The sequence below is a fragment of the Salvia splendens genome, chromosome 9, assembly GCF_004379255.2.
Source record: "Salvia splendens isolate huo1 chromosome 9, SspV2, whole genome shotgun sequence".
NCBI lineage: Eukaryota > Viridiplantae > Streptophyta > Magnoliopsida > Lamiales > Lamiaceae > Salvia > Salvia splendens.
The window spans coordinates 6390435-6413689 of NC_056040.1; the positions used below are offsets into that span (position 1 = coordinate 6390435).

At 39.5% G+C, this 23255-nt stretch overlaps 5 protein-coding genes across 5 annotated transcripts; 2 read left to right on the top strand and 3 right to left on the bottom strand.

Moving 5' to 3' along the window:
- The first annotated feature begins 520 nt into the window (after positions 1 to 520).
- Positions 521 to 6040, top strand: LOC121748125 (fumarate hydratase 1, mitochondrial-like). Its single transcript, XM_042142343.1, has 17 exons — positions 521 to 760; positions 1267 to 1384; positions 1604 to 1753; positions 2322 to 2432; positions 2517 to 2600; positions 3217 to 3315; positions 3435 to 3485; positions 3572 to 3621; positions 3760 to 3841; positions 4041 to 4135; positions 4228 to 4294; positions 4391 to 4441; positions 4521 to 4616; positions 5010 to 5108; positions 5205 to 5234; positions 5342 to 5407; positions 5581 to 6040. The coding sequence occupies exons 1-17, from the start codon at positions 630 to 632 to the stop codon at positions 5665 to 5667; spliced, it is 1467 nt and encodes a 488-aa protein (XP_041998277.1). The 5' UTR covers positions 521 to 629; the 3' UTR covers positions 5668 to 6040.
- Positions 6041 to 9180: 3140 nt separating this feature from the next.
- On the bottom strand, positions 9181 to 10942 carry LOC121748126 (60S ribosomal protein L19-1-like). The gene is made up of 5 exons (XM_042142344.1): positions 10752 to 10942; positions 10025 to 10147; positions 9617 to 9930; positions 9471 to 9535; positions 9181 to 9388 (listed from the first exon to the last, which is right to left on the bottom strand). The coding sequence occupies exons 1-5, from the start codon at positions 10861 to 10863 to the stop codon at positions 9364 to 9366; spliced, it is 639 nt and encodes a 212-aa protein (XP_041998278.1). The 5' UTR covers positions 10864 to 10942; the 3' UTR covers positions 9181 to 9363.
- Positions 10943 to 12572: 1630 nt separating this feature from the next.
- LOC121747034 (60S ribosomal protein L44) lies at positions 12573 to 14296 on the top strand. Its single transcript, XM_042141014.1, has 4 exons — positions 12573 to 12714; positions 13564 to 13743; positions 13868 to 13942; positions 14021 to 14296. Exons 1-4 carry the CDS (start codon positions 12712 to 12714, stop codon positions 14078 to 14080), a joined length of 318 nt encoding a protein of 105 aa, XP_041996948.1. The 5' UTR covers positions 12573 to 12711; the 3' UTR covers positions 14081 to 14296.
- Positions 14297 to 14802: 506 nt separating this feature from the next.
- LOC121749062 (subtilisin-like protease SBT1.5) lies at positions 14803 to 17184 on the bottom strand. The gene has a single exon (XM_042143678.1). The coding sequence runs from the start codon at positions 17182 to 17184 to the stop codon at positions 14803 to 14805; it is 2382 nt and encodes a 793-aa protein (XP_041999612.1).
- A 4763-nt stretch (positions 17185 to 21947) lies between these two features.
- On the bottom strand, positions 21948 to 23089 carry LOC121746794 (ethylene-responsive transcription factor ERF071-like). The gene is made up of 2 exons (XM_042140726.1): positions 22816 to 23089; positions 21948 to 22711 (listed from the first exon to the last, which is right to left on the bottom strand). The coding sequence occupies exons 1-2, from the start codon at positions 22970 to 22972 to the stop codon at positions 22101 to 22103; spliced, it is 768 nt and encodes a 255-aa protein (XP_041996660.1). The 5' UTR covers positions 22973 to 23089; the 3' UTR covers positions 21948 to 22100.
- Between the last annotated feature and the right edge of the window lie 166 nt (positions 23090 to 23255).

Consider the following 23255-nt stretch of genomic DNA (forward strand, 5'->3'; position numbering starts at 1 on the left):
TGTTTGTTACTTATTTCTCAGCCCGACACAAATAAAATATTTTTGGTGAAAACTTATTCTACACGGGCAACCATGAACGTTAATGAATTTTAAAATATTTTTTAATTTCGTGGCAAGTAGGATAAAAAAACACGTACGTTAGTCGGAAATGATGATTGACCCAACGTGGAAAATAGTAGTAACAAACAGAATGTAAAGGTTGGTAATAATTTAGACCAATTTTAAAATTTATGAAAAATACCATAACTTTACCAAATTTTATAATTTTAGTGACTAATATCCCTTTTAATAATTTGATTGGGCTTATATAAATAAAATAGTACACATATCACTGTTTTTATGAAGTAGGAGTATCATTTTAAATAGATAAAAAAATTGGACTCAATTACAATCACATTTTTACTATTTGAACTCGGCCCGAAACAAGGCCCAAATTATACTCTTGAGATGGGCCCGTTAGAAATGGGCTGTAGACTGCGCGTGCCAACCGGGAACCAGTAAAGAAATCAGGAAATCAAACTACGCTCGATTAATTCCGTTCTGAATTTTCACCTAATTTCTATTTTTTGTCGCGGCGGCGATCTGCGAGAGCAACTACTTTTCTCGGCAGCGGAAATTTGACTCCGGCAATGTCGATACTGGCATCCAGCCGTCGGGCATCGTCCAAGGCGTCGTACTTGAGAGCGAGCTTCAGATGCTATTCATCGGCCTTTAGAGAAGAGAGAGACACTTTCGGCCCCATTCAAGTTCCGTCGGACAAGTGCGCGACCTCATTTCTGTTTATTTGCCGTTTGCTTTTTTCTATTGTTATGATTTTTTGCCTACTATTTAATCGTTTAGTTTGTTTTTTTTAATGGATCGTTGCTTTTATTTGGCAGTTAAAGTCGCGATCACCGATTATTATTAATATTTATGAATTCGCGCGCGTGTGATTTTTGTTTGATTTGATTTGCTATGTTTATTCGAGCATGTCCGATATGAGTGATGGATATCTCATGAGCTGAATTAGTTAGCTGGATACTAAAAAAACCAGCAATTTTATGTTCTGAATGATGAGAAGAAATTAGAATTGGCAAGGTGAAGGAAGAGCCGGCTCGAGCAGTATTGGCGTCTGCTAAATTTTGCATCTGTAGATTCATAATACTAGCGTGACAAATTTTGTTGTATATCATATTTTTAAATAGTCAGCTAACTAGTATTGTGCCTTGTAATGGTTTTTGTGAAAGCTTGTAGCTTATTTTCTTGTTGCTTCCTGGTTATATTCAGATTATGGGGTGCCCAAACTCAGAGGTCGTTGCAGAACTTTGAGATTGGTGGTGAGAGGGAAAGGATGCCTGAACCAATCATTCGTGCATTTGGGGTTCTTAAGAAATGTGCCGCAAAGGTGAAATGTGCTGCATACTTATCTTCGATAGCTGTACTGGCTCGATAGTAACTTTGTAATGGTTTTGTTAGCGTCTATAGATAGTAGACGTATGTGATCCACTTTCCTTTATCACCCCCCTAAGATCGAACATACCGAGAGGGAATGATTAACTCAAGTTCTTGTATCCTATCAATCATTAAAGGTGAAAGCTTCTAAATATATTTTTTTGCTTTGCAGGTAAACATAGGATATGGCCTTGACCCTGCCATAGGGAATGCAATAATGCAAGCTGCACAAGAAGTGGCTGAGGGAAAATTGAATGACCATTTTCCTTTGGTTGTTTGGCAAACTGGCAGTGGTACTCAGAGTAACATGAATGCCAATGAGGTATTCACTGTTTTACATAATTTCTGTTTCTAGTTCTGCTTGATGGTGCTGAATTCTGTTCAATTTCTTGAATTTCATCAGAACTTGGGACTATATGTCTTTGAGAGTCTGTATTTATTTTATCCTAAATTTAAGGTTTTGGTAGTTCTAGGAAGCTGATTGTTTCAATAAAACAAAATATAATTATTCAGGGATTAAGTGGTGGGCTGTCATTTGCGAACCTTTGTCCTATTTTTTGGTAGGAAATGAGGGCAAGAAGGAAGCAGCTTCTCTTGCAAGTTATATTTTTATCTGTTGAACATTTTCCCGGGGGTGGTGTTGGAGTAGAGATTTGGTCTGAGGAGGATCTTGTAATTGAACCTTTTGTTCTTAAGTACTACAATTTATTGAAGTCAGTTTGACTCATCCTTTGTTTTCAGGTTATTGCTTTTGTTTTTAAAATTGTAACAGAGCTGTTCATTTCTTTCATAAGTTGCTTTTCCAAATGTACATAAACAGGCTCTACGATCTATGCAGAATTGCAGAGTTGCTGGTAATGTTTCTATATGATGAGATTTTTATTTTGCAGGTTATTGCTAACAGAGCAGCTGAGATTCTTGGCCACAAGCGTGGGGAAAAGGCTGTACATCCAAATGACCATGTAAACAGGTCGCAATCTTCTAATGACACATTTCCAACTGTAAGCTTCTAACAAGAACACCATCCTTTTTTCATATCAGAGTTACCAGAAGGTTATGTTGATTTTGGCTCATCTTACATATAGGTAATGCACATTGCTGCTGCAACAGAGATCAATTCAAGATTGTTACCAAAACTGAAACAGCTACACACAACATTAAATGCAAAGGTTTTGCTACCTTCTGCCCCCCTCTCCTTTTTGTGATAGTTATGGTGTAGGCATTGGTTACTGCCTAAACTGTGTGATTTGATTACTGAAAAAAGTGGCTGGCTCTAGTCTTTTCTCCCCTCTTTCTCTTGGCTTCTCAATTCTCTCTCTCTCTCTCTCTCTCTCTCTCTCTCTGTGTTTCTCTTTCTTGAACTCAGCCTACTAATCTGAGAGTGCAGGAGTTCACTGGTCGCATGTCTTTCTTCCCCCTCCCTAAACCCTATCAACTGTCCGCTTCCCCTCTGTATATTCTGTAACTGGGTGTCAGGATGCTTTGGTTACTTTCGAATTTTATCTTTATTTTTCATTTTCTAGTGAACCTCAAAACCAAATATGATGTGGCCCTCTTCAAAGAAAAACATAACTATCATGCTTTGTTTTTTTATTAACAGGGTGAGTGTTTTCCAGAGTAGCAGTTAAGTTCCTTTTGTCCATCATTTTGATGATGGGTTTGAGGTTTTGTGTTAATTAACATAAATCTGATGTGTTGGCTTTCTTTGTGGTGTCATGTTCCACATTCTGTACTTAATTGCGATGTGTTAATAAATATTGACTCATTCTTTCAAATGTGTTTCAGTCTCTTGAGTTCAACGACATTGTTAAAATTGGCCGTACACACACACAGGATGCTACCCCATTGACACTTGGACAAGAGTTTAGTGGCTACACCACACAAGTAAGCTATTTTAATAGTACCTTTTTGTGAGTTGTCACGGTGTAGTGAATTTATTTCCATTGAATTGTGAGGACAGCCAAAATTAGTGATAAATAATTCGTTTCGAATGTGGTTTGCAGGTGAAGTATGGAATTGATAGAGTCTTATGCACCCTCCCTCGCATCTATCAGGTTAACTGATTACTTCAATAGCCTTGTATTATGGCTTGTTAACTAGCTTCATCCTCTGGTCCTAAGTGTTTGGAAAATATGTACAGCTTGCACAGGGGGGCACTGCTGTAGGAACTGGGTTGAACACCAAGAAAGGGTAAGAAGAGTGAAGGATAGAATTTATTATTGTTGTTTATATCCTCTTATGTGCTGACTCAAATACCAAATGCTCTTTCTTATCTTTGTGCTGTGATAGTATTTTTTCAACTTAATAAAAGAAACTTTTTGTTGTCAGGTTCGATGTAAAGATTGCTGAAGCAGTAGCTGAGGAGACCAATTTGCCATTTGTGACGGCTGAAAACAAATTTGAGGCCCTGGTAAATCTCTCTTTTAAGTTTTCCTTGTGGTCATTGTGGATGTGGAACCTTATTTCTCTAGCTGCTTGGCTTCTATAGCTGTCCCCTGAGAAGTTTTCTCACTGAATGTATCTGTACATGAGTTTAATTGTCTCAGTATAGCTTCATTGCTAAGAACTAATCAGTCTAGAAATTTTCCTTTCCATGCTCATTTTGATAGGCTGCACATGATGCTTTTGTTGAATCAAGTGGTTCACTAAATACAGTTGCTACTTCTCTCATGAAGATAGCAAATGACATACGTTTCTTAGGAAGGTAATGGAGATCTCAGGATGTTTATCCTATACTTTTAGTTTATTGCTTTTATGTTTTAAGTGCAGTTCTTACATTATGCATTATACATGCAGTGGTCCACGTTGTGGTCTAGGAGAACTCATACTTCCTGAAAATGAACCTGGCAGCAGTATAATGCCGGTAATGTGTTTCCTCGTCTTATTTATGGAAACATGAAGGTTTATTATCTTTTCACTAGCATTGACCGTGTGCTACTCAAACCATCTTACATTTCAGGGGAAGGTGAACCCTACGCAGTGTGAGGCCCTTACGATGGTTTGTGCTCAGGTAATAATAATCTACAATGAGGATGTAGAAGTAATTTTCCACTAAGATGCTTTACTAATGCTCCCTTTTCTTTTTCCAGGTTATGGGCAATCATGTGGCAATTACAGTGGGGGGATCCAATGGCCATTTCGAATTGAACGTATTTAAGCCTGTCATGGCCAGCAACTTGTTGCACGTATGTTTCACTATCAATCCAGTCATTCATAGACATCTTGGACATACTTCAGCCTGTCATTTAGGTTTAGCGGAACTACATGTTTGTTGCTCCAAACCTAAGTTTTCTTTCCCTAGCTAATGGTAATAATAAATAGCCCAACTACGCAAGCAAATGGAACATATTGCTTACTCCCAAAATTTCATATCGCCCATTACATTTTTTCGTGTTGCCCTACACTCTATTTTTTCTTAAAAACCATTCTCAACCTTTTTCGACTTGCTGCCAATTTTTGTTAGAGTTTCAGCAATGTTTATATGGGTGTCTTGATACCTGAATAGTGAATACAATAGACGTACTCCAAAATATTGATGCTATGGGAGAATAATCTGTATATTTTCATTTGTTGGTTAGTCGGTGAGATTGCTTGGGGATGCCTCTGCTTCTTTTGAAAAGAACTGTGTCCGAGGAATCCAAGCCAATACAGACAGAATTCATAAGTTGTTGCATGAGGTCAGTCTCTATCTTGTTTGAATACACTATTGATACTATTTGAAATTTTGAACCATCCTTGTCTAACCGCGATGTGGTGTTTTTATGATATTGCAGTCCCTCATGCTCGTCACTTCTTTGAATCCGGTAAGTTTTCCTTGTGAGTTACTATGATTGAACTATTTCAGCTGTTATCCATGTATACCCACTGCTGGAATACTCTTCTCATTACTGAATCCTGCTATTTATTCCAGAAAATTGGCTACGATAATGCTGCATTGGTTGCCAAGACAGCTCACAAAGAGGGAAGTACTTTAAAGGTCAGAGACTCTCACTATTAGCATCATCTATCCCAAATAAATGAAAAAAAAGAGAGACAACGTTATCTTGATATATTATGACCCTTTTTTCAATCTGAGCTCTGGTGTGGCATTATTAACAGCATAAATTCGAGAACCATGATATGCTCAAAACGAGATTTACCCTTGTACAGGAAGCTGCATTGAAACTCGGGGTGCTTACTTCGGAAGAATTTGATACCCTAGTGGTTCCTGAGAAGATGATTGGCCCATCCGACTAAATCATTGAGCAACACAGATATTCTCCGAAGGAGATCCCGATAATCATCCGACTAATATTTTTGAGGTTTTCTCGTCTTTCCTAATTCACGGGTTCACATAACCTGTGTTCTCTTTGAATTTTTGGAACCCTACGTGTTGAGAAAGCCTCCTCATTTGTGACGGAGATGCCTAAAATAAGTACTACTGCAATTCTACAATGTGAAAACTACGCTTAGTTTCAGTTTGAGAAGTTTTCAGATGCTGTTTTCCTGATGAATAAATGACAAGTCAATAGTGATTTACGCCAACGCTTGATAACTCTTGCCACTTTGGATCTATTTAGTTTGTAAATTTTGTTACACTACAAGATTGAAGTTTCTTTTTCCAGTAAAATAATACTACCTCCTTTGTGTACCTTAAAAATATAAATGATTTCTTTTGTCTTTTAAAATTTGTCTTTCTAAATTTTCTATTTTATGAAGTAGACTTACATTGAACTAATACTATTTCCACTATTTTTTCTCTTAATCTGTACTGCCTCCGTCCCCAAAATATATACACTTTGAGTTCGACATGAGTTTTAATGTAAAATTGGTAAAGTAAGGGAAGTAGAGAGGAAAAATAATTAAAGTATTTTTACTAGAAAATGAGTCTCACCTCATTAGAGAGAAAAGACTTTCTAAAAATAGACCGTGCATATTCTTATGGGACAGACTAAAAAAGAAAATAGTGCATATTTTTATGGGACGGAGTGAATACTACTTTTCCTATTTTTCATATTTTACTCATTTGCCTCTCCATTTCTCTTATTTTATTCATTTTTTTTCTTTTATTTTAACAATTATACTTTAAAACTTGTAGCATTTAAAATGTTTCTATTTTCCAAAAATGAAGGTAGTATGACCACTCCCCTTGGAATGTTAATGACATAAAATGAAAGAGAGAATGAAAAGAATATGACAAAGGAATTCTATCTCCATTATAGGTTGAGTGATGATAGTAAATCATTTTAGAATATAAAAAATAAAAAGAAATGTAAAAATCTAAGAAATACTAGAGCCAATGGAAATAGCTACTTTACTAATAAACTGATAGTTCAATTACTCCCTCCATCCCAGTTTAAGAGTCATGTTTTGCCATTTCCGTTCGTCCCAGTTTAAGGGTCTCATTTAGAACTGGCCATATTTGGACATAAAATTTAACCTCATTGTTAATGAAATTTACACTCAAATGCCACTACTTTCATAAAAATAAAACAAAACAAAATCCTAAATATACAAAAAGTTTATGAAATTTACACTCAAATGTCATTACTTTCATAAAAATAAAACAAAATCCTAAACATACAAAAAGTCTAAAAGATCCCATTTTCACTACCTCACTTCAATTATTACACACTCTCCAACAACCACTACCTAACTTCATTTGTTACACACAATTTCTTAATAGCATCCCCATCCGTGCCCTTGCCAACGAGCACGGATGTGGGCCCGGACCCACTTTTACTCCGTGCTCTTAGGTAAGAGCACAACACACATCTGTGCTCTTCCGCAAGGGCAAGCTCAAGGTTCCCATCATTCTACTATTCAATTTAAATAAAAACATTTTCACAATATTAAAAAGTATTAAAATTACCCGGAATACTATTACAAATTATAAAAAAATAAAAATTACATAATTAAAATTCTAAAAATTAAAAATTATGTAATTAAAATCATAAATATTACAAATTACATAATTAAACTCCTAAAAAATAAAAATTACATAATTAAACTCCTAAAAAATAAAAATTACATAATTAAAAGTTAAAAATACCCCAGTGGAAGATTATTCATTCAGCTCTACCCCCAATGTTCTTTGGAGACCCCGTATCATTGCCACATGCGATCGAAGTTGCTCGGGGGTCATAGTTGACCTATCGGCCAAATTGAGTTGGGACAAAACCCCCCACAACGAGTTGGCGGGGGTTGAGGTGGCACAAAGGGAGCGGGAGCGTGATCGGGGGCGGATGGAGTCGCGGTGCGACGGCTGTTGGCCGTCGACTTCTTCCTTCCTTGCGGCGGCGTTGGGAACTACTCGGGCCGGCGTCGGGGCTACCCAAATTAGCTCCGGCGAGTTGGGTGGACACCTCATCGGAGCCGGCGTCGGATAGGGATACCGACCTCGACCGTTTGCTGGAGGAGCTAGAGGAGAATGATACGCCTCCCCTATACTTCGGATGCACACGCACCTCCTGCCAAAAATTGAGGTACTTAAACGGTTTGTAGTGTTGGGATTGGTAGGTTGCCAACGGGGCACTTATGATGTCGACCTCGCTTCTGCCGCTCCTCACCGACCGCTCTTCCTGGAGGTAATACCCTTGGAACTTTTGGATTTCTTCGTTGGCTCTGTATATGGCATTGCGCACCATACTCTCGTTGCGCTTGATTGTTCTAGCCGGCCAGTTTTGATTGTACCGGCGACAGACGCGTCAATCTCCGGATCTCCGGAGATAGACAAAAACGCTTTGAATAATTGATCCATCTCCCTCAGAGTGTACGTGGTGCGGACACCACGAGTAGGAAGATGAGGAGTTTGAGAGTTGCCGCTCTCTCCCGCTCTAGCTACGGGTGGTTCGGGTGCCCACTCGTATTGCCCACCAGGAGCATCTTGGTCGTGCACCGGGTAAGGTCGATAGCCACCCGGAGCTTGCGAACTTTGGGTTTGAGGAGGGGCCGAAAATTCCGTTTCCGGACTAGGAAATGGTTGCTAGCCGAACCATTCGTGGTTCCAACCGCGGGAGCCGGATGGGTGATCACCGGAGCCGGACATTTTTTTTTTGTAAGAGTGAAAGAAAGATTGAGAATTGTAAGAATGGAAATGAGAGAATTTAGATGAGAATTGTGTAGTGTGGTGTGTAATTTTTTGTGTGAAAGTGGAAGTATTTATAGATGAAAATGTGAATTTATAGGGAAAAAATTGAAAAATAAATTAAAAGTGGAGAGAAAACGGATATAATTTTTTAGGAAGTGGGGAAATATATTTTTTATTTTTTATCGATTTTTTTAATTAAAATCCGATTTTTTTTAAAAAAAAAGGAAATTCCAACGGCATTGTCATTGGCCAATCAGGCATTGACACATGTGCTACTCGCTGGCGCAGACTTGCTCTATGCATCGAGTACCGCCGCGCCAGCAGCAAGAGTGCAACGCTGAGTAGGCAGTGTCGTGCCGCTTGCACGGACAGACAGACGCACAGCTGCGGATGCTCTAAAACCCATGCCATAACTAAATCTTACTCTTAACTTGAGATAGAGGGAGTATATTATATTATTATGGACATTCAGCAAGAAGTTACCTTGTTTGTTTTGGAAACAATAGTTTTTTTCAGAATTAACAAAAGTTTGAAATACAACCGAGATTGGAAATATGAATAATACACCAACATATCCATAATACACAATCAAAATCAAGACAACATATATCAGAAGCACAAGAACTAATAAGAAAACAATAATAAATCAACTTACGGAAACATAACATTGGCACACAAACTAAAAAGAAAACCAATATAAATCAAATTATGGAAACATATGTCAATACTCCTTTCACTAAACAACATAGTTATAAGATAAAGACAACTCAAAAGTAAGAGATCAAAAAAGTGGGGGTAAAATCCTAGCAAAACCATAGACACAATGCCAAGGCGCCAGTAACGAAAGATAGTCGTCAAGGATTTCACTTCTTTGTTTTCTTAGTAGCCCTGAAACAATATTTAACATATATCAGATAGTCTGTTTCAAAATCAAATCCCACAATTTGTGCAGCAATTGAAATCCACTTACTGTGCTGGCTGAGCTGTCGGTGCAGGAGCAGCAGCTGCGGGTGGCGCTACCTTCTCTCCAGGTCCCTACGTTGGTTACAAAATAATCAAATTAAGTAAACAAGAATAGAGCATATCATTTTCAGTCAATTGTAACGGGAGATATACCTGAGCAAGTCGTTCTTCTCTCCTAGCAAACTTCCTTTCCCTGCTAGCCTTGTTCTTTGCTCTCTTGGCCTCAAACTGGTCGGACAGGGTCTTCTCCCTAGCCTTCTCAGCCTTGGACTTGTGAATGCTCTCCATCAACACACGCTTGTTCTTGAACACATTACCCTTGACCCTCATGTACATGTCATGGTACATGTGTTTGTCAATCTTCTTCGCCTCGCGATACTTGCGGAGAAGACGTCTCAACACTCTCATCCTCCTCATCCACAGAATCTTAGTGGGCAACCTAGCTTCCCTGGTACCCTTACGCTTACCTGAAATAATTCAGAGATAAGAAATAGTAAATAAACAAATAAAGAGAGCAAGTTGAAGCATAACTATCAGTCGTAGATAATCAGAAAACAATACCATATCCAGAGTGACGTCCCTTTCTCTTGGCCTCCTTCATGCGGCGGGCACGGGAACGTGAGTGGATCTTAGTAGGTTTCCTGATAATGAAACCATCCTTGACCAACTTCCTGATATTTTGTCCTGCAGTCAAGGGAGAATCCATACTATAAATGCAACAATGGTATATTCCCAAACAAAATAAAGAACAATCACTCCACTACTCAAACTACTTCAAAAACTATCAGTTTAATTTGAGTTTAATTTATCTATTCCACAGCTCCATTTTACAATAAGCATTCTTTGCACTGGTTTTATTAACAATAGTATAATACTACTTAAACAGCTTTAAGAATGTGTTAGATATTCAAAATCGTGCAAATTGAACAGTCAAGCCGAACCTCTATTAAAAAATTATCATCTAAGCTACCACTATAAACTTGGTTACAATATAACTGCAATTTATGTTCCATTCATTAATTCCGGAATAATTTGTCACCTAAATTACAACCAAATGCTAAAACAATCAACAAGTAATCTCCCTAAGCTCAGATGCATCTCATAGTCAATCACAAACACAAACTAGCACTCACAAACTCATCTCAATCAAAACGCTCAACAACGAAGGAAGAAAAGCTAACGTAACACAACGAATAATTGAAGCAGAATCAAAATAAATCAGATCTCAGAGTACGACTCCGTAAAACTCTAGAACGATAACATAGGTCTGAAAAAGGTAAAAACGTACGGGAGTTGGCCATGGAGATTTCGTTGACTTCATTAGGATCGAGCCAAACCTTGCCCTTGCCGCACTTCAATACGCTGGAGGCGAGCCGCTTCTGCAGCTTTAGCGTCACCATCTCTCTGTTTCGCCGGTGATGTGTGTGGAGATGGCAAATGAAACAAGGGGCGCTGATGATAAGATTTTATACGCTTGTTGCCCTAGGGTTTTACATGGGCTTACCAATCCATATCTCTTTCTTATATGGACTTTTAAATATACTTGGAGCCCAAGGATTTCTATATTATACTATGGACTTTTTATTTTTATCATACTTGGAATCCAAGTAATTGATTTTGAAAGATGTTAGAACTAATCATATCATATGCAATTGTGGTTTCAGTTGTGATTTTGAAATTAGTAGTACTATTTTGTATACATCTACCAGTACTTCATTACTTCTATATTTTATATTTTGAAAAATGCACATTAAACAAATGTTACTTGTATCTTACTCCCTTCGTCCCAGAAAGATTGTCTCATTTCATTTTTCACATTCGTTCTACAAAAATAATAATAAATAGTTAAAGTAGAAAGAGAGTAAAGTAAACTGAGAGAATAATGTAGATAATAGTCTTATCTACATTATTCTTTCTCTTATTTTACTCTCGTTCAACTTTACCTATTTATTATTATTTTTGCAAAACGAGTGCAAAAAATGAACTGGGACAATCTTTCTGGGGCGGAGGTAGTATATATTTTGATATATACTCCATAAATAATCCATGAATTTCTAAATGTGCACATTTATGGTTTTATCACTTTTATGGAGAAAACAAAAAAAATATAGACTGCATTTTACATAATTCTGAAATTTTAATTTTATTATATATTTTTTAGATACAATATCCTTCACCGTTAAAGAATATTTTAAGTCTACAAATTTGATTATTCTTTCTCCACAAATGTATAGATGGACCCATGTCGAGTCAGATGGGGTACCATTGGTCCATGAAAGCCACCACAATATACTTACTTGGTATATGGTGAATTGATAATGGGCATTCAACATAAATTTGAACCTTTAAAATAGAGATTATGAGTTTCTAAATTTTATTTTTATAGCATAAACTTTCTATAGTACTATATCATGTATAAATTCACTATACTTGCATACCACTCTTTAGGACTCATACTTTAAAAAAGGTAAAAAGTTGATTAAAAAAAACGATAATGTGTGGGTGAACATTGTTTTATCAGACTGAGTTATTATGACAAAATAAGTTAGTGTTTGTAATCTTGCTCTCTATGTTACTAGCAAATAATTTTACGTAATATACGAATATGATCAATAAAAACATATGATAATTTATATTTACATAACATATCAAAAATTTTATACTATACAATACTTTGAAATATTAAAAACCCATGCTCATGCCCGACAACTTAATAATATTCACTCCGAAAGCTAAAAATATAGCCTTTTTGAGATGACACGAGTTTTAGTACAAAATCAATAAAAATACGAGAGAGATTTAAAAAAATTAAAGTATTGTTGGTGACTAAAGAGATATACATTGTAAGAGAAAGAAACTTCTTAAAAATAAAAGTACGAAAATTTTGTGACACATACTAAGATAAACAAAAATGAGATTATTGTTTAGGAACAAAGAGAATTTAAAGTCGCGTGATGTGTTCCTAATACTTAGATATAAATATTTATAGGAATCAATCACACATCTTTATACTCTCTTCATAAATATAACACATTTTCTCTAATTCAGAAATTGATTGAACAATAAGACGAGGCTCAGCCCTCTGGCCCGTATATAGGGCCCAATTTCAAAATGTCGGCCCAGTTAGGCTTCCACCTGCATCTGCAAAACCTATCCCTCCGGCATATTGCGATAATTAGGGTTTCACTACGCAATTTTTGCAGAAAACCGATTCCAATTTCCAGTATATCTACCCGCCTCGACTTGCAATGGTATTATCTCTCTCCAATTCTCCGTAATTCTTCGTGTTCAGTGTTACAAATTGTCAAATTTTGAATTTAAAGTGAGGTGCATTTGGTCGACTCCTTAGAAGTCGAGTTTTACTGTTGTTTAGAGTTAAGGCAGGAAATCTGAACCGAAAATTGAGCTGTGTGGATTGATATATGCTTATTTTTTCTGATACACGAATCCATATTTGTTCTAAGTAAATAATTTTAGATCTGTTTAAACTTTAAATCAGGTAGATTTTCCCAATCTGGTTGTATCCGATAAACTAAAGCAATCTACTGAGAACTTGTTTGTAATGACAGTTGAAACTGTGATGATAGTGCAATTTCAGTTGCTATATCTGTTTTCACCCTGGTAGCATGTGTTTTTGCTTGAACCAATAGTGTTTTACTCTAATGACCAAAAATTTATGTTTCAACGAGTTAGATTTGAAGGTAATTACAGTATGGTGAGTTCTATATGTGGATATTTACAATTCTTGAAATGTTGGCTATTACTCAAACGAACTGGTATTTGATTGTCATGTATTGGAATAATTTGTTGGGTGGGAGCGGGATATCGATTTTGCGTAGAAAATTGTATTTAAAACAAGTTAGAATCATTGGTTAATTACAATGCAGTGAGTTCTCCAAGTGGATATGAAGCAATTTTTTTTTGGAAATTTGGTTAGTATGCCTGATTTACGGAGGGTGTGTTTCGTGGTATTGATCTTATTTTGGGGGTTGGAAATCAGTTTGGAGTATTAGGTAAAATAATGAAATTTGTAACATGGATCTTGGCTGCAGTTTTTCTACTTCTAGATTCAAAATTAATTTCTTGGTTCATGTTGGCAGGTGAATGTTCCAAAGACAAAGAAGACTTACTGCAAATCAAAGGAGTGCAAGAAGCACACCTTGCACAAGGTTACCCAGTACAAGAAGGGGAAGGATAGTTTAGCTGCTCAGGGTAAGCGTCGTTACGACCGCAAGCAGTCTGGCTATGGTGGACAGACAAAACCCGTTTTCCACAAGAAGGTAAGGACAATGTACTGAGTTGGCAATTGCCAACTTTGCTATGGATTCATGATTGTCATTGGAGCTTGCACTGTTACATTTTTCATACAAACTAATTCAAAAGTCAATCTTCAATTCTGTTTAGGCAAAAACAACGAAGAAGATTGTGCTAAGATTGCAATGCCAGGGCTGTAAACATGTTTCCCAGCACCCTATTAAGGTTGGTGTCTTGTTCTTACATTTTCTCAATACCTGCTCTCACATATCTACGCTTAAAACTTTTTCCCGTTTGTTGCAGAGGTGCAAACACTTTGAAATAGGAGGAGATAAGAAGGGCAAAGGAACCTCACTTTTCTAAGTATATTATTGCTTGCTGCCTTTTTTTTCTATTGGGTTCCTTTTTGGTAAGGAACCTCACTTTTCTAAGTATATTTTGGATTTAGTTAAGCATTTGCTTATATGAGACTTGGTTGTAAGTTTTGTTTCGAACACTATTGTTATGCATAATTAAAGCAGTTTTCGCTAGTTACTACTTGGTCATTGGTCAGTTAAATAATAAACGAATTTTGTGTAATTTGCTTTTGTTGTTCTATTTCACTCGAAATTCAGAACTTTCTTTTATTTATCAATTGATTAAACTTGAACTAATTCGCTCGCCAATAACCCAATTATGCTTGCATGAAAACCTCATGGTACGAATAATAAATAAATACTACTCCTACCTATCTAATTATCCATTTCCTCACGCTTGAAATGTTATTCAATATTTTTCATGAAGCATGTTAAATTTGGTTAAACTAACTTTATCAACATAAATATTAGGGCCTGTTCGGTGTTTGCTAAAATGCAAACAATGTAATCCATTTCTCGTAAAGAGGTTATACTAGGTTTTAAGTTCATAACAATTCTCATTTGGTCGTTAACTAGATGACATTTACTCAATTCCAAATTAAGTGCATATTTCAATCACTCACTTTGAATCATCTTTATTAACTTTTAATAAAAATATTATAGTACTATCATAAAGTTAACAGTAACACACAAGTCACCAGTCAACTTGAAGAAACTGCATCGCACGATTCATCCACCGCGGTCAAACAAACGACTCCACATCACCACCAGCGGCGACGACACCTGCCTCCTCCCGTCCGACCACACCACCTTCCCCTGCTCCCACAAAGCAGTCCCCGGCCTCAACGCCATCTTCTCGGCCTTTATCCTCACCCTATAACTCCTCTTCTCACCCTTCGCCCTAAACCTCATCACCGCTGGCGTCACTGTCACACTCACCCCTCTCGGACTCGTCACCGCAGCCACAAACCTCGCCGCGCGGTCACCAACATACGTCACCGTTCTAGTAACTACAACCTCAAGATCACCGCCCGCCGCCGCCTCAAACTGAACCACAATTGCCGGATAATTTACATCCCACGGCTTCAGCTGTTTTCTACCACAGCTATATCTCTTTCGATAAATGCGCCTTATTTCATCACCACTGAAATTCGACGCACATAGAAAGTTCAAATAATCAGCAACCGTCAGATCATACACGAGGCCGGGATCAACGGCTCTCTGTGGGTCCACGTGTCCGGCGCCGATATCCCACACAGTGGAGATATTATACGATTGCTCATCCAGCAGCGGCTTGCCGTCTCTGTACCGGCTGTACGCCGTCGTCATCATCGCCGACCGGATCATGGCCGGCGACCAGTCGGCGTGTGCACCTTTGAGCAGCGCCGCCACGCCGGAGGCGTGCGGGCAGGACATCGACGTCCCCGACGCCACGTTGAATTCGGTCCGCCGCGGATCGTCGGCGAGCTCGCTCGGCGATGATCCGGCCGGCCACGCCGCCAGGATGTTGACTCCCGGCGCGATCACGTCTGGTTTGAGAATGTACGGTGAATCGATGTTCGGACCCCTAGCTGAGAACGACGCCACCACCGGCGCCGGCTTCACCCCCAATTTAGTGCCGCGAAACGCTATCGTCGCCCTAGGGTTAGGGCTCGAGTTTATGTAATCGCGGATTGATTTTCCCGCGGATTCCGTAACGGCGAGGCCGGGCAACACGAGCGGGTCGGCGATGAGGCCTTCCCCGATCGGCGCAACATTTGCCACCACCACACCAACACCGCCGGCTTTTCTCACGACGGCGCCCTTCGCCACCCGAGAATTGCCGCCGCGATCGCACACCACGATCTTCCCGCGCACGGCGTTCTCGTCGAGGGATCCGTCAAGGCAGGTGTCAGAGGAGAAACTCCCGGCGCGTTTTGTGGCGTCTCCGCCGATTGAAGCATTTCCGGCGTAAATCAAGGGCAAAAAGGTCTTTTTGGGGAGGGGTGGGCCACTATAGAGTGACACGCCTGTGATCACCCGCCCATTCCCGAGCACGAGATCAGCGGGGAATGTCCTATCGATTGTGCTAGCACCAACAGTCATCATCCACGGGGAAACGTTACTGACGGTGAGTTTAGTAGGGCCGTCGTTACCCGCGGCGGCGGAGACCAAAATCCCCTTCTCCATAGCTCCAAACGCGCCGATCGCCATCGGATCGAGGTAGTAGGGCACTACGCCGCCACCGACGGAGATGGAGATCACATTCACGCCGTCCCTCGCAGCCTGGTCGAACGCGGCGAGGATATCCGAATCCATGCATCCGTACTGCCAGCAGATCTTATACACCGCGATCCGCGCCTTTGGCGCCATCCCGACGGCGACGCCGGCGGCGTAGCCGAAGAGAGAGGCGTTTCCAACGGCTCTTCCGGCGGCGGTCGATGCCGTGTGCGTGCCGTGGCCGTTCGTATCCCTAGCCGATTTCAATTCTTCCGATGAATTAATCTTCCCCCTCCGCGCCTCGTAGCCGTCTGAGAAGTACCGAGCGCCGATGATCTTCCGGTTGCAGTGATTTTTTGTGAAATTGTCTCCTTCGACGCACTCGCCTCGCCAATTGGAAGGTATCGGGCCGAGGCCTTCGTCGTGGAAGCTACGGTGCTCCGGCCAAATTCCGGTGTCGAGGACTCCGATAACAACATTGGCGCCGGAGTCGGATTCCGTGAGCAAACCGCCGGGATTGGTGTTGGATAGGCCTAAGAATCGCGGCGAGCGCGTCGTTTGCAGCTGCCGCACGCGATCGGGGAAGATCGCGACGATTTCCTGCCGTTTTTGAAGCCGTTGAGCTAATTTTGGAGTTAATTTCACGGAGAATCCATGGAAAACAGTTTGGTAAATATGAAGAAATTCACTAGATTCTCCGATTCCTTCAGAATCGGAGATAGGGTTTGAATCTAGGTTACGAAGAGTGGATTTGTACCAACGTTCTACATCGGAGAAAGCTGAGGGTTTCAACTCATTCTCGACTCTAACGATGAATGTTTGCGCGACTTCGCCTTCATCATCATCGAATTCAGCGGAAACGGCGGCAAATAGGAGAGGGGATAGGAAGAGGAGACACCAAAAACGACGCATTTGGATTCAGTGAGAGTTCGTCGGAATTAAAAGGACAAATTTAATTGGATGAGTCATCGATTTGCAACACCGTATTTATAAGGAAATTATCAGAGTAGAGACAAAAATGGTGAAACGAAGTTGTTAAAGAGGTGTATGAAACGTTGAAAATCCCAGAAAATGGCTAAAAATAGAAGTGCGAGAATTGCATGCGATGCCTATTTTACGCCATGCGAAGGTGGCGAAACTCGACTGTTATTTCCTTTTTCGAGTAGGGAAAGTGATGCAAATGCACAACTCATGCAATCTTTTAGTACTAGTACTATTTTTAACATATATGGAAGTGTTAATTCCATGCGAGCTTCAGTTTGGAACATTAGCCTGTTTAATTTACATCTAGAAATATTTTTTTAATTTTAATAACTTATACTCCCCCGTTCCATAGTAATAGAGTCATTTCATTTTTTAGTAAAAGTCAACACATTTTTCCACACCTACTTTACTCTCTCTTACTTTTTACTCTCTTCATCTCTCTACCTTTTTTATTTTCCACTTTATTCTCCCTTTACTTAACTCACCTAACACAATTTTCTTAATCTCCGTACCGAAAAGAAACGTTTTCATTACTATGGAACGGAGAGAGTAAATTACTGTCATTAATTTTACAATTTACATAAAATATCAAACTTGATTAGTTCTTTTTATTCATTTATTTAAAGTTAGCAAAATATATACAGATTAAACTTTCATTTTATGTAATTCTTAAACTTATAACATCAATAATGATATATATATATTTTTTTAATTTTGGGTTAGTTTATAGCTCGACTTTGATATGAGACTGATACTGTCATTTTTGTACGATAGCGTGTTCGTCATTTATGAATGTATTATTCGTAGAAAACATTATATTACGCAAAAAAGATCCAATTAATTTGATCATTTATGGCGGTTTGCTATGTGTATGTAAATTGTGAAGCAAATAGATATGGATACACGTATACTAGTAAGAGTGTAGATGCAGCTACACTACGTTAACAGATCACGCAACCCTCATTAGTCTCACTTGCCATCTTAAAATTAAAATAATGTTGACATCTTGCTCCATATCAAATCTGTTAAGATATTATTTTCTCAAAAACGATTAAAATCAAATTCAGTTATGATAGTAAATAGAAAAGGAGAAAATTCAATTAATTCTCATTAATTGTCACAATAAAGAATCTGTTAAGATAAGAGTACATCAAAGGAAAAAATTTAAATACTTCTCATTGAGGAGTGAGGACCACTCAAATAATTATAAAATTAATTAATTAGTAATTATTGTTCAACTAATTAGGGCTTAATAAATTTAATTGGAGGTCACCAAACTGTTATTAGGAATTAATAAACCTTAACCTCAGTTGGAGATCAATAAGCCCAATGCTATTTGCGATTTTTGTAAGCAAATATTAACCCTCAACTATAAAACGAAATTAGTTTTAAGTTTATAGTACTAGAACAATGCAAGTGATAATAAGCCAAACGTAGGGAAAATCTGAGATGATTTGGATTGGTTATGGTCGAAATGCAACTAAGTACATAGTACGGAGTAGTATAATTTTATGAAATGTGGTTATGGTCGAAATGCAACTAAGTACATAGTACGGAGTAGTATAATTTTATGAAATGCAATTACGTAAGAGCATCTCCAATGGCGGACGTCCGGTCAGACATCCGCGACGGGCGACCGGGATGTCCGCCATTGTGGCGTGGAAGGTAGGATACGGACGTCTCGTAAGGACGTCGGATGTCCTCGAACGTGCGGGCGACGGGCGGGCGGACGTCCGCCATTGTGGTGTGGGTCGGACGTCCGGTATTAATTTTTTTTTAAAAAAAACTCTATATATACGGCTCGTTGCACTTCATTTCATTCACACCACTTGTGTTAACAAGTTTCTCTCTTCTTTTACTACAAATTTCATTTCTACTTAATGGAGAATGACAGAACCTCCCACGGCACGAGCGAGTCGCTGACTCCGACGTTTCCCGCCGAACTAGAGGGAAACTCTAGCGGAAATGCGACAATGCTTCCGGCAATGTCGGGGATGGGTGGAATGCGTAGGATGGGTGGTATGATGTCCCCTTACTTCGGTATGTACAATTGGATGGGTGGGATGGGTGGTATGATGCCCAGGGCAGCGGTGATGGGGGGCATGACCCCAAATATGATGGGGATGGGGTGGGATGATGCCGGGGATGATGTTGGGGATGATGCAAGGGAAAAGCCACGGGCTCTTCCTCGCGAACGGTGGCTGAGGAGGAGGATGATGAGGAGACGGGAAAGCGGACGGTCTGGAGCGTGTGGGAAAACGTCGCGCTTTCGAAGGCTTGGGTTTCAATAGTCGAGGATCCCTATGTGAGTGCTAACCAGCATATTGACAGACTGTGGCATCGCGTCGCTGAAGCCTACCTCACACACAAACCGGCTGGGGCGAAGAGTCGCGTTCCCGAACAATGCCGGAAACAGTGGGAGCGGTTGAGGCCTAAGCTTAGTCGATTTGCCGGCCTCTACCAAAACAATCCCCGCCAGGCAACCAGCGGTATGTCCGAGGAGGATGTGAAGAACAGTGCCCTGGCGCAGTACCCCGACAGATCTTTGAAGTTCAAAGATTTCGACCAGTGGGAGTCCTATCTCGTGGTGAAGGATTCCCAAAAGTTTTGTGGGGGTGTCGAATCGGGCTGGCAGAAGCGGACGAAGATCAACGCTTTCGGTGAATACAGCAGCAGTGCTGGTTTGCACGAGCTCCCAGAAGCCGAGGAAGTGTCCCCGCTACCTCAATCAGACTCCCGCCGGCGTCGTCGCCCGATTGGGCAAAAGGCTGCGCAGCGGAAGGCTAGGGGAAGCAGCAGCGGGTCGTTCGAGGTCCAATCGGAGGCCCCTGCTCCCCCAGAAGAGTACGACCGCGCGCAGATAACGACTAGCTTGGTCCGGACCATGCATAGGTGGCATAGCACGACAGATCCTGTGTACAAAAGGATGTTGAAGGATGTCATCGATGGATGGCGCGATTTGGGCATGCCACCCATTGGAGATGATGGCGCCGAGATTAGCGGCGGGGACGACGGGGGCGGCACGGGCGACGGCGAGGGTGGCACGGACGACGAGGAGTGAGTCGAGTCAAAAATTTTATTATGTAATTTTTTCTTTTTTATTAAGTAATTTTTTTCTTTTTTTTTATGTAATTTTTTTAATGTAGCATTTGCAATTTTCCCGTATTCCATGTCAAAATTATAATTCCGTTACGTATATTTGTGAATTTGTGATTTTTTTTATTGCGGGAAATCCTAGTGGGAAGAGCGATGGGAAGAGCGGATTGTGAAGGGGATGTCCTAGTGACGTGGCAGTGGGATGGGAAGTCCTAGTGACGTGGCAGGAGGTGTTTTTGGGAAGTCCTAGTGAATGTCTGAGTGGTACATCCGCCCACTAGAGATGCTCTAAGTATTTGGGAAATGTGACAATAATTACGTACATACGCGTAATGCATAATAAAAGGTTGTCGGTGAAACAATCTGAATCCATAATGAATAAATCAATAATCCGTACTGCTATTACACATCTCAGATAAAGTAGAGTAGTACTACTACTCCATAAATCTGATTCATTTGGTTACTAATTATGTGCTTTTTTATTGTGTTAATTTTAGTATAAGTAGAAGCGAAAAGTTAAATTAAAGAACTCGAACAGCTTTTGTTATAGTACTACAAAAAAAAGTTACTGTAAATAAATAAGAGCAGTCTAAAATTAAACAATACTACTTACTAGTAGTAGTACTATTACTACTGTTTTCCATAGTTTTTGAGGGTGGGTGGCAAAGCAGTGGGCGGCCGCCGCATTTTGATAAAGCAGTCAGCGCCCACTGGTAAGTGGTATCAGCCTCACGAGTTTTACGCACACACTTAACTATTCATAAATGATTAGTTATTAGTACAACAATATTTTAAAGTTAATTGGAGTTTTCATATTAAGAAGAAAGGGAATATGATACAATCATTTTTTTGGATGTAATCGACACCATTTTATATATTGGACTAAAAAATGATCGAGTTCCAGTCAAAATTTGTAATTTTAGGAATTAAACTAATAGTACCCTAAATGGTTATACTCCATTCCATTCGTTCTTTGTTAGTAGAGATATTTTTTTCTAGCATAAAGTTTAAGAATAGTGTGTTAATTAGATGGTGAATAAAGTAAGACAATATAAATTAAGTGAAATGATAACTTTTTGCTAAAAATAGAAATGACTCACTTATATTGGAATATCCAAAAATAGAAAAATGACTCAATTAATATGAAACGAAAGAGGAAGTATTAATTTTGACTATCATTAGTGTTATGTGTTAATTAAATATAACATGTACTCCATAAAACATGCTTATATATTTGGAGGATTCAAAAGAAAAATATAAAGTTTCCAGCCATTATAAAGTTACTCTATTATTTTAATCAAGAATTGCTTGAGTTATAGACTTATATGATAGTGAAGGAATCATACTCATCTCAATATCTTAATTAAAAAAACAAGATTATTATAAGTCCTAGTGTTTTCAAAGCCGCCAATCTTTTTTTAGTGGTACCACGAAAAAAAATAAAATTATCTTCATAGTCTATTCGAAGTTTCCATTTACTAAAACATTTGTATAAATTTTCAAAAGGCATTATCGCTAAATGATTAATCAATAAATCTATCTAAGATTAAAATTATCAAACTCCTTGGCATTCGATTCTACTTTGGACCTTTGAGTAATACGCATTCGAAAAATTTATTCAAAATATAATAAAAAATTGTACTACAAAAATAACAAAATTTGCAATTACAACGAATAATCCATGATTAATCAGTAATTAACAACAACATTACACAATTAACACAAACTACTAACACTCATCGTATCCGCTAGAGTTCACCGGAAACTTCATCGAAGCTCCACAGCTCCACCGTATCCGGCGGCGGATTTCTAGGAGGTGGCGGCGGCGCCGACTGGCCGTCGTAATACGGAATCTGATAGAACTTCATGTAGTTCTCGTACGCCATCAGCTCCTCCGACAGCTTCTGCACTTCATCCTCCGTCTCCTCCTCCGCAAGTTCAATCGCCGCATTTTTGCTGCCAATCCCGTCCACCTCAGGCTTCGATTCGGCGGAATTATTCACGGCGTAGAATAATTCCACATCGTCGCAATCCCCCAATCCAATTTGATTGAATTCGGCGTGATGCTCGAAATCGATAAGTTTTCTAGGGTTACGATTGTAGTTGCAGCTATAATGATCGTCCTCGTTTGGGAAATTGACTTTGGCCTTTTTGCCTCTGATTTTGCGCGCTTCTCTGTCGTAAGCGCGGGCAGCTTCTTCAGCAGTGTTATACGTCCCCAGCCAAACGCGGACGCCTTTCCGCGGATCGCGAATCTCCGCCGCCCATTTCCCCCATGGCCGCTGCCGTATTCCTCTGTACAGATTTTTCCTCTGCTTCCTGTTCTTCTCCGGAGCACAGCTCGCGACGCGATCATCGCCTATGTAGATTTAAATCTCCGGAAATCAGAAATTGAATCGATGAAAATGAATTAGGAATTCGGAGATCGATAAATAATGGAGTAAATCCATCGAGTCAGATTACCTGCTGCAGAGGATCTGGATCTTTTGAGAAGAGGAGTATCGTTGTGGTCAGAATAGGTGAAAGCAGCGGGCCAGAAGTCGGAGGCGGAAGGGAGGACGCCGGCGCAGGAGACGCGGCGGCTGGGAATAAGTCCGGCAAGGATTGAACCGCCACACATTTTAGGTGAAATGACTCCGAAATCAGTAGGAAAAAATTACTTTGGAGAGAAAAGTGAGAAGAAGATGGTTGTTTAAGACTTTAAGCTTGCGAGTTGGCGATTTCAAATTATGAGTGAAACAGACGAAGTTTCATCGTTATATATAGATAGCACCGATACATCTGTTTCGCGGTGCTCTACCCAATAGCCTAATACTGTAGCACTGATACATACTGGAATAATTATATTTTATCAAAATTTATACAATAAATTGTAATCTCCCCATTCCAAAACGTTTTTTAAT

Bases quoted from the DNA above. Each gene is read 5' to 3' on its own strand.
- LOC121748125 (XM_042142343.1), top strand. From the start codon at position 630: ATGTCGATACTGGCATCCAGCCGTCGGGCATCGTCCAAGGCGTCGTAC. The intron at 4,136-4,227 runs GTAATGGAGATC...TTATACATGCAG, and splicing joins GACATACGTTTCTTAGGAAG to TGGTCCACGTTGTGGTCTAG. The intron at 4,295-4,390 runs GTAATGTGTTTC...CTTACATTTCAG, and splicing joins CTGGCAGCAGTATAATGCCG to GGGAAGGTGAACCCTACGCA.
- LOC121748126 (XM_042142344.1), bottom strand. From the start codon at position 10,863: ATGGTGACGCTAAAGCTGCAGAAGCGGCTCGCCTCCAGCGTATTGAAG. The intron at 10,148-10,751 runs GTACGTTTTTAC...CCTTGACTGCAG, and splicing joins AATCTCCATGGCCAACTCCC to GACAAAATATCAGGAAGTTG. The intron at 9,536-9,616 runs GTATATCTCCCG...TAACCAACGTAG, and splicing joins GAGAAGAACGACTTGCTCAG to GGACCTGGAGAGAAGGTAGC.
- LOC121747034 (XM_042141014.1), top strand. The intron at 13,744-13,867 runs GTAAGGACAATG...AATTCTGTTTAG, and splicing joins AACCCGTTTTCCACAAGAAG to GCAAAAACAACGAAGAAGAT. The intron at 13,943-14,020 runs GTTGGTGTCTTG...CGTTTGTTGCAG, and splicing joins TTTCCCAGCACCCTATTAAG to AGGTGCAAACACTTTGAAAT.
- LOC121749062 (XM_042143678.1), bottom strand. From the start codon at position 17,184: ATGCGTCGTTTTTGGTGTCTCCTCTTCCTATCCCCTCTCCTATTTGCC.
- LOC121746794 (XM_042140726.1), bottom strand. From the start codon at position 22,972: ATGTGTGGCGGTTCAATCCTTGCCGGACTTATTCCCAGCCGCCGCGTC. The intron at 22,712-22,815 runs GTAATCTGACTC...AAATCTACATAG, and splicing joins ATCCAGATCCTCTGCAGCAG to GCGATGATCGCGTCGCGAGC.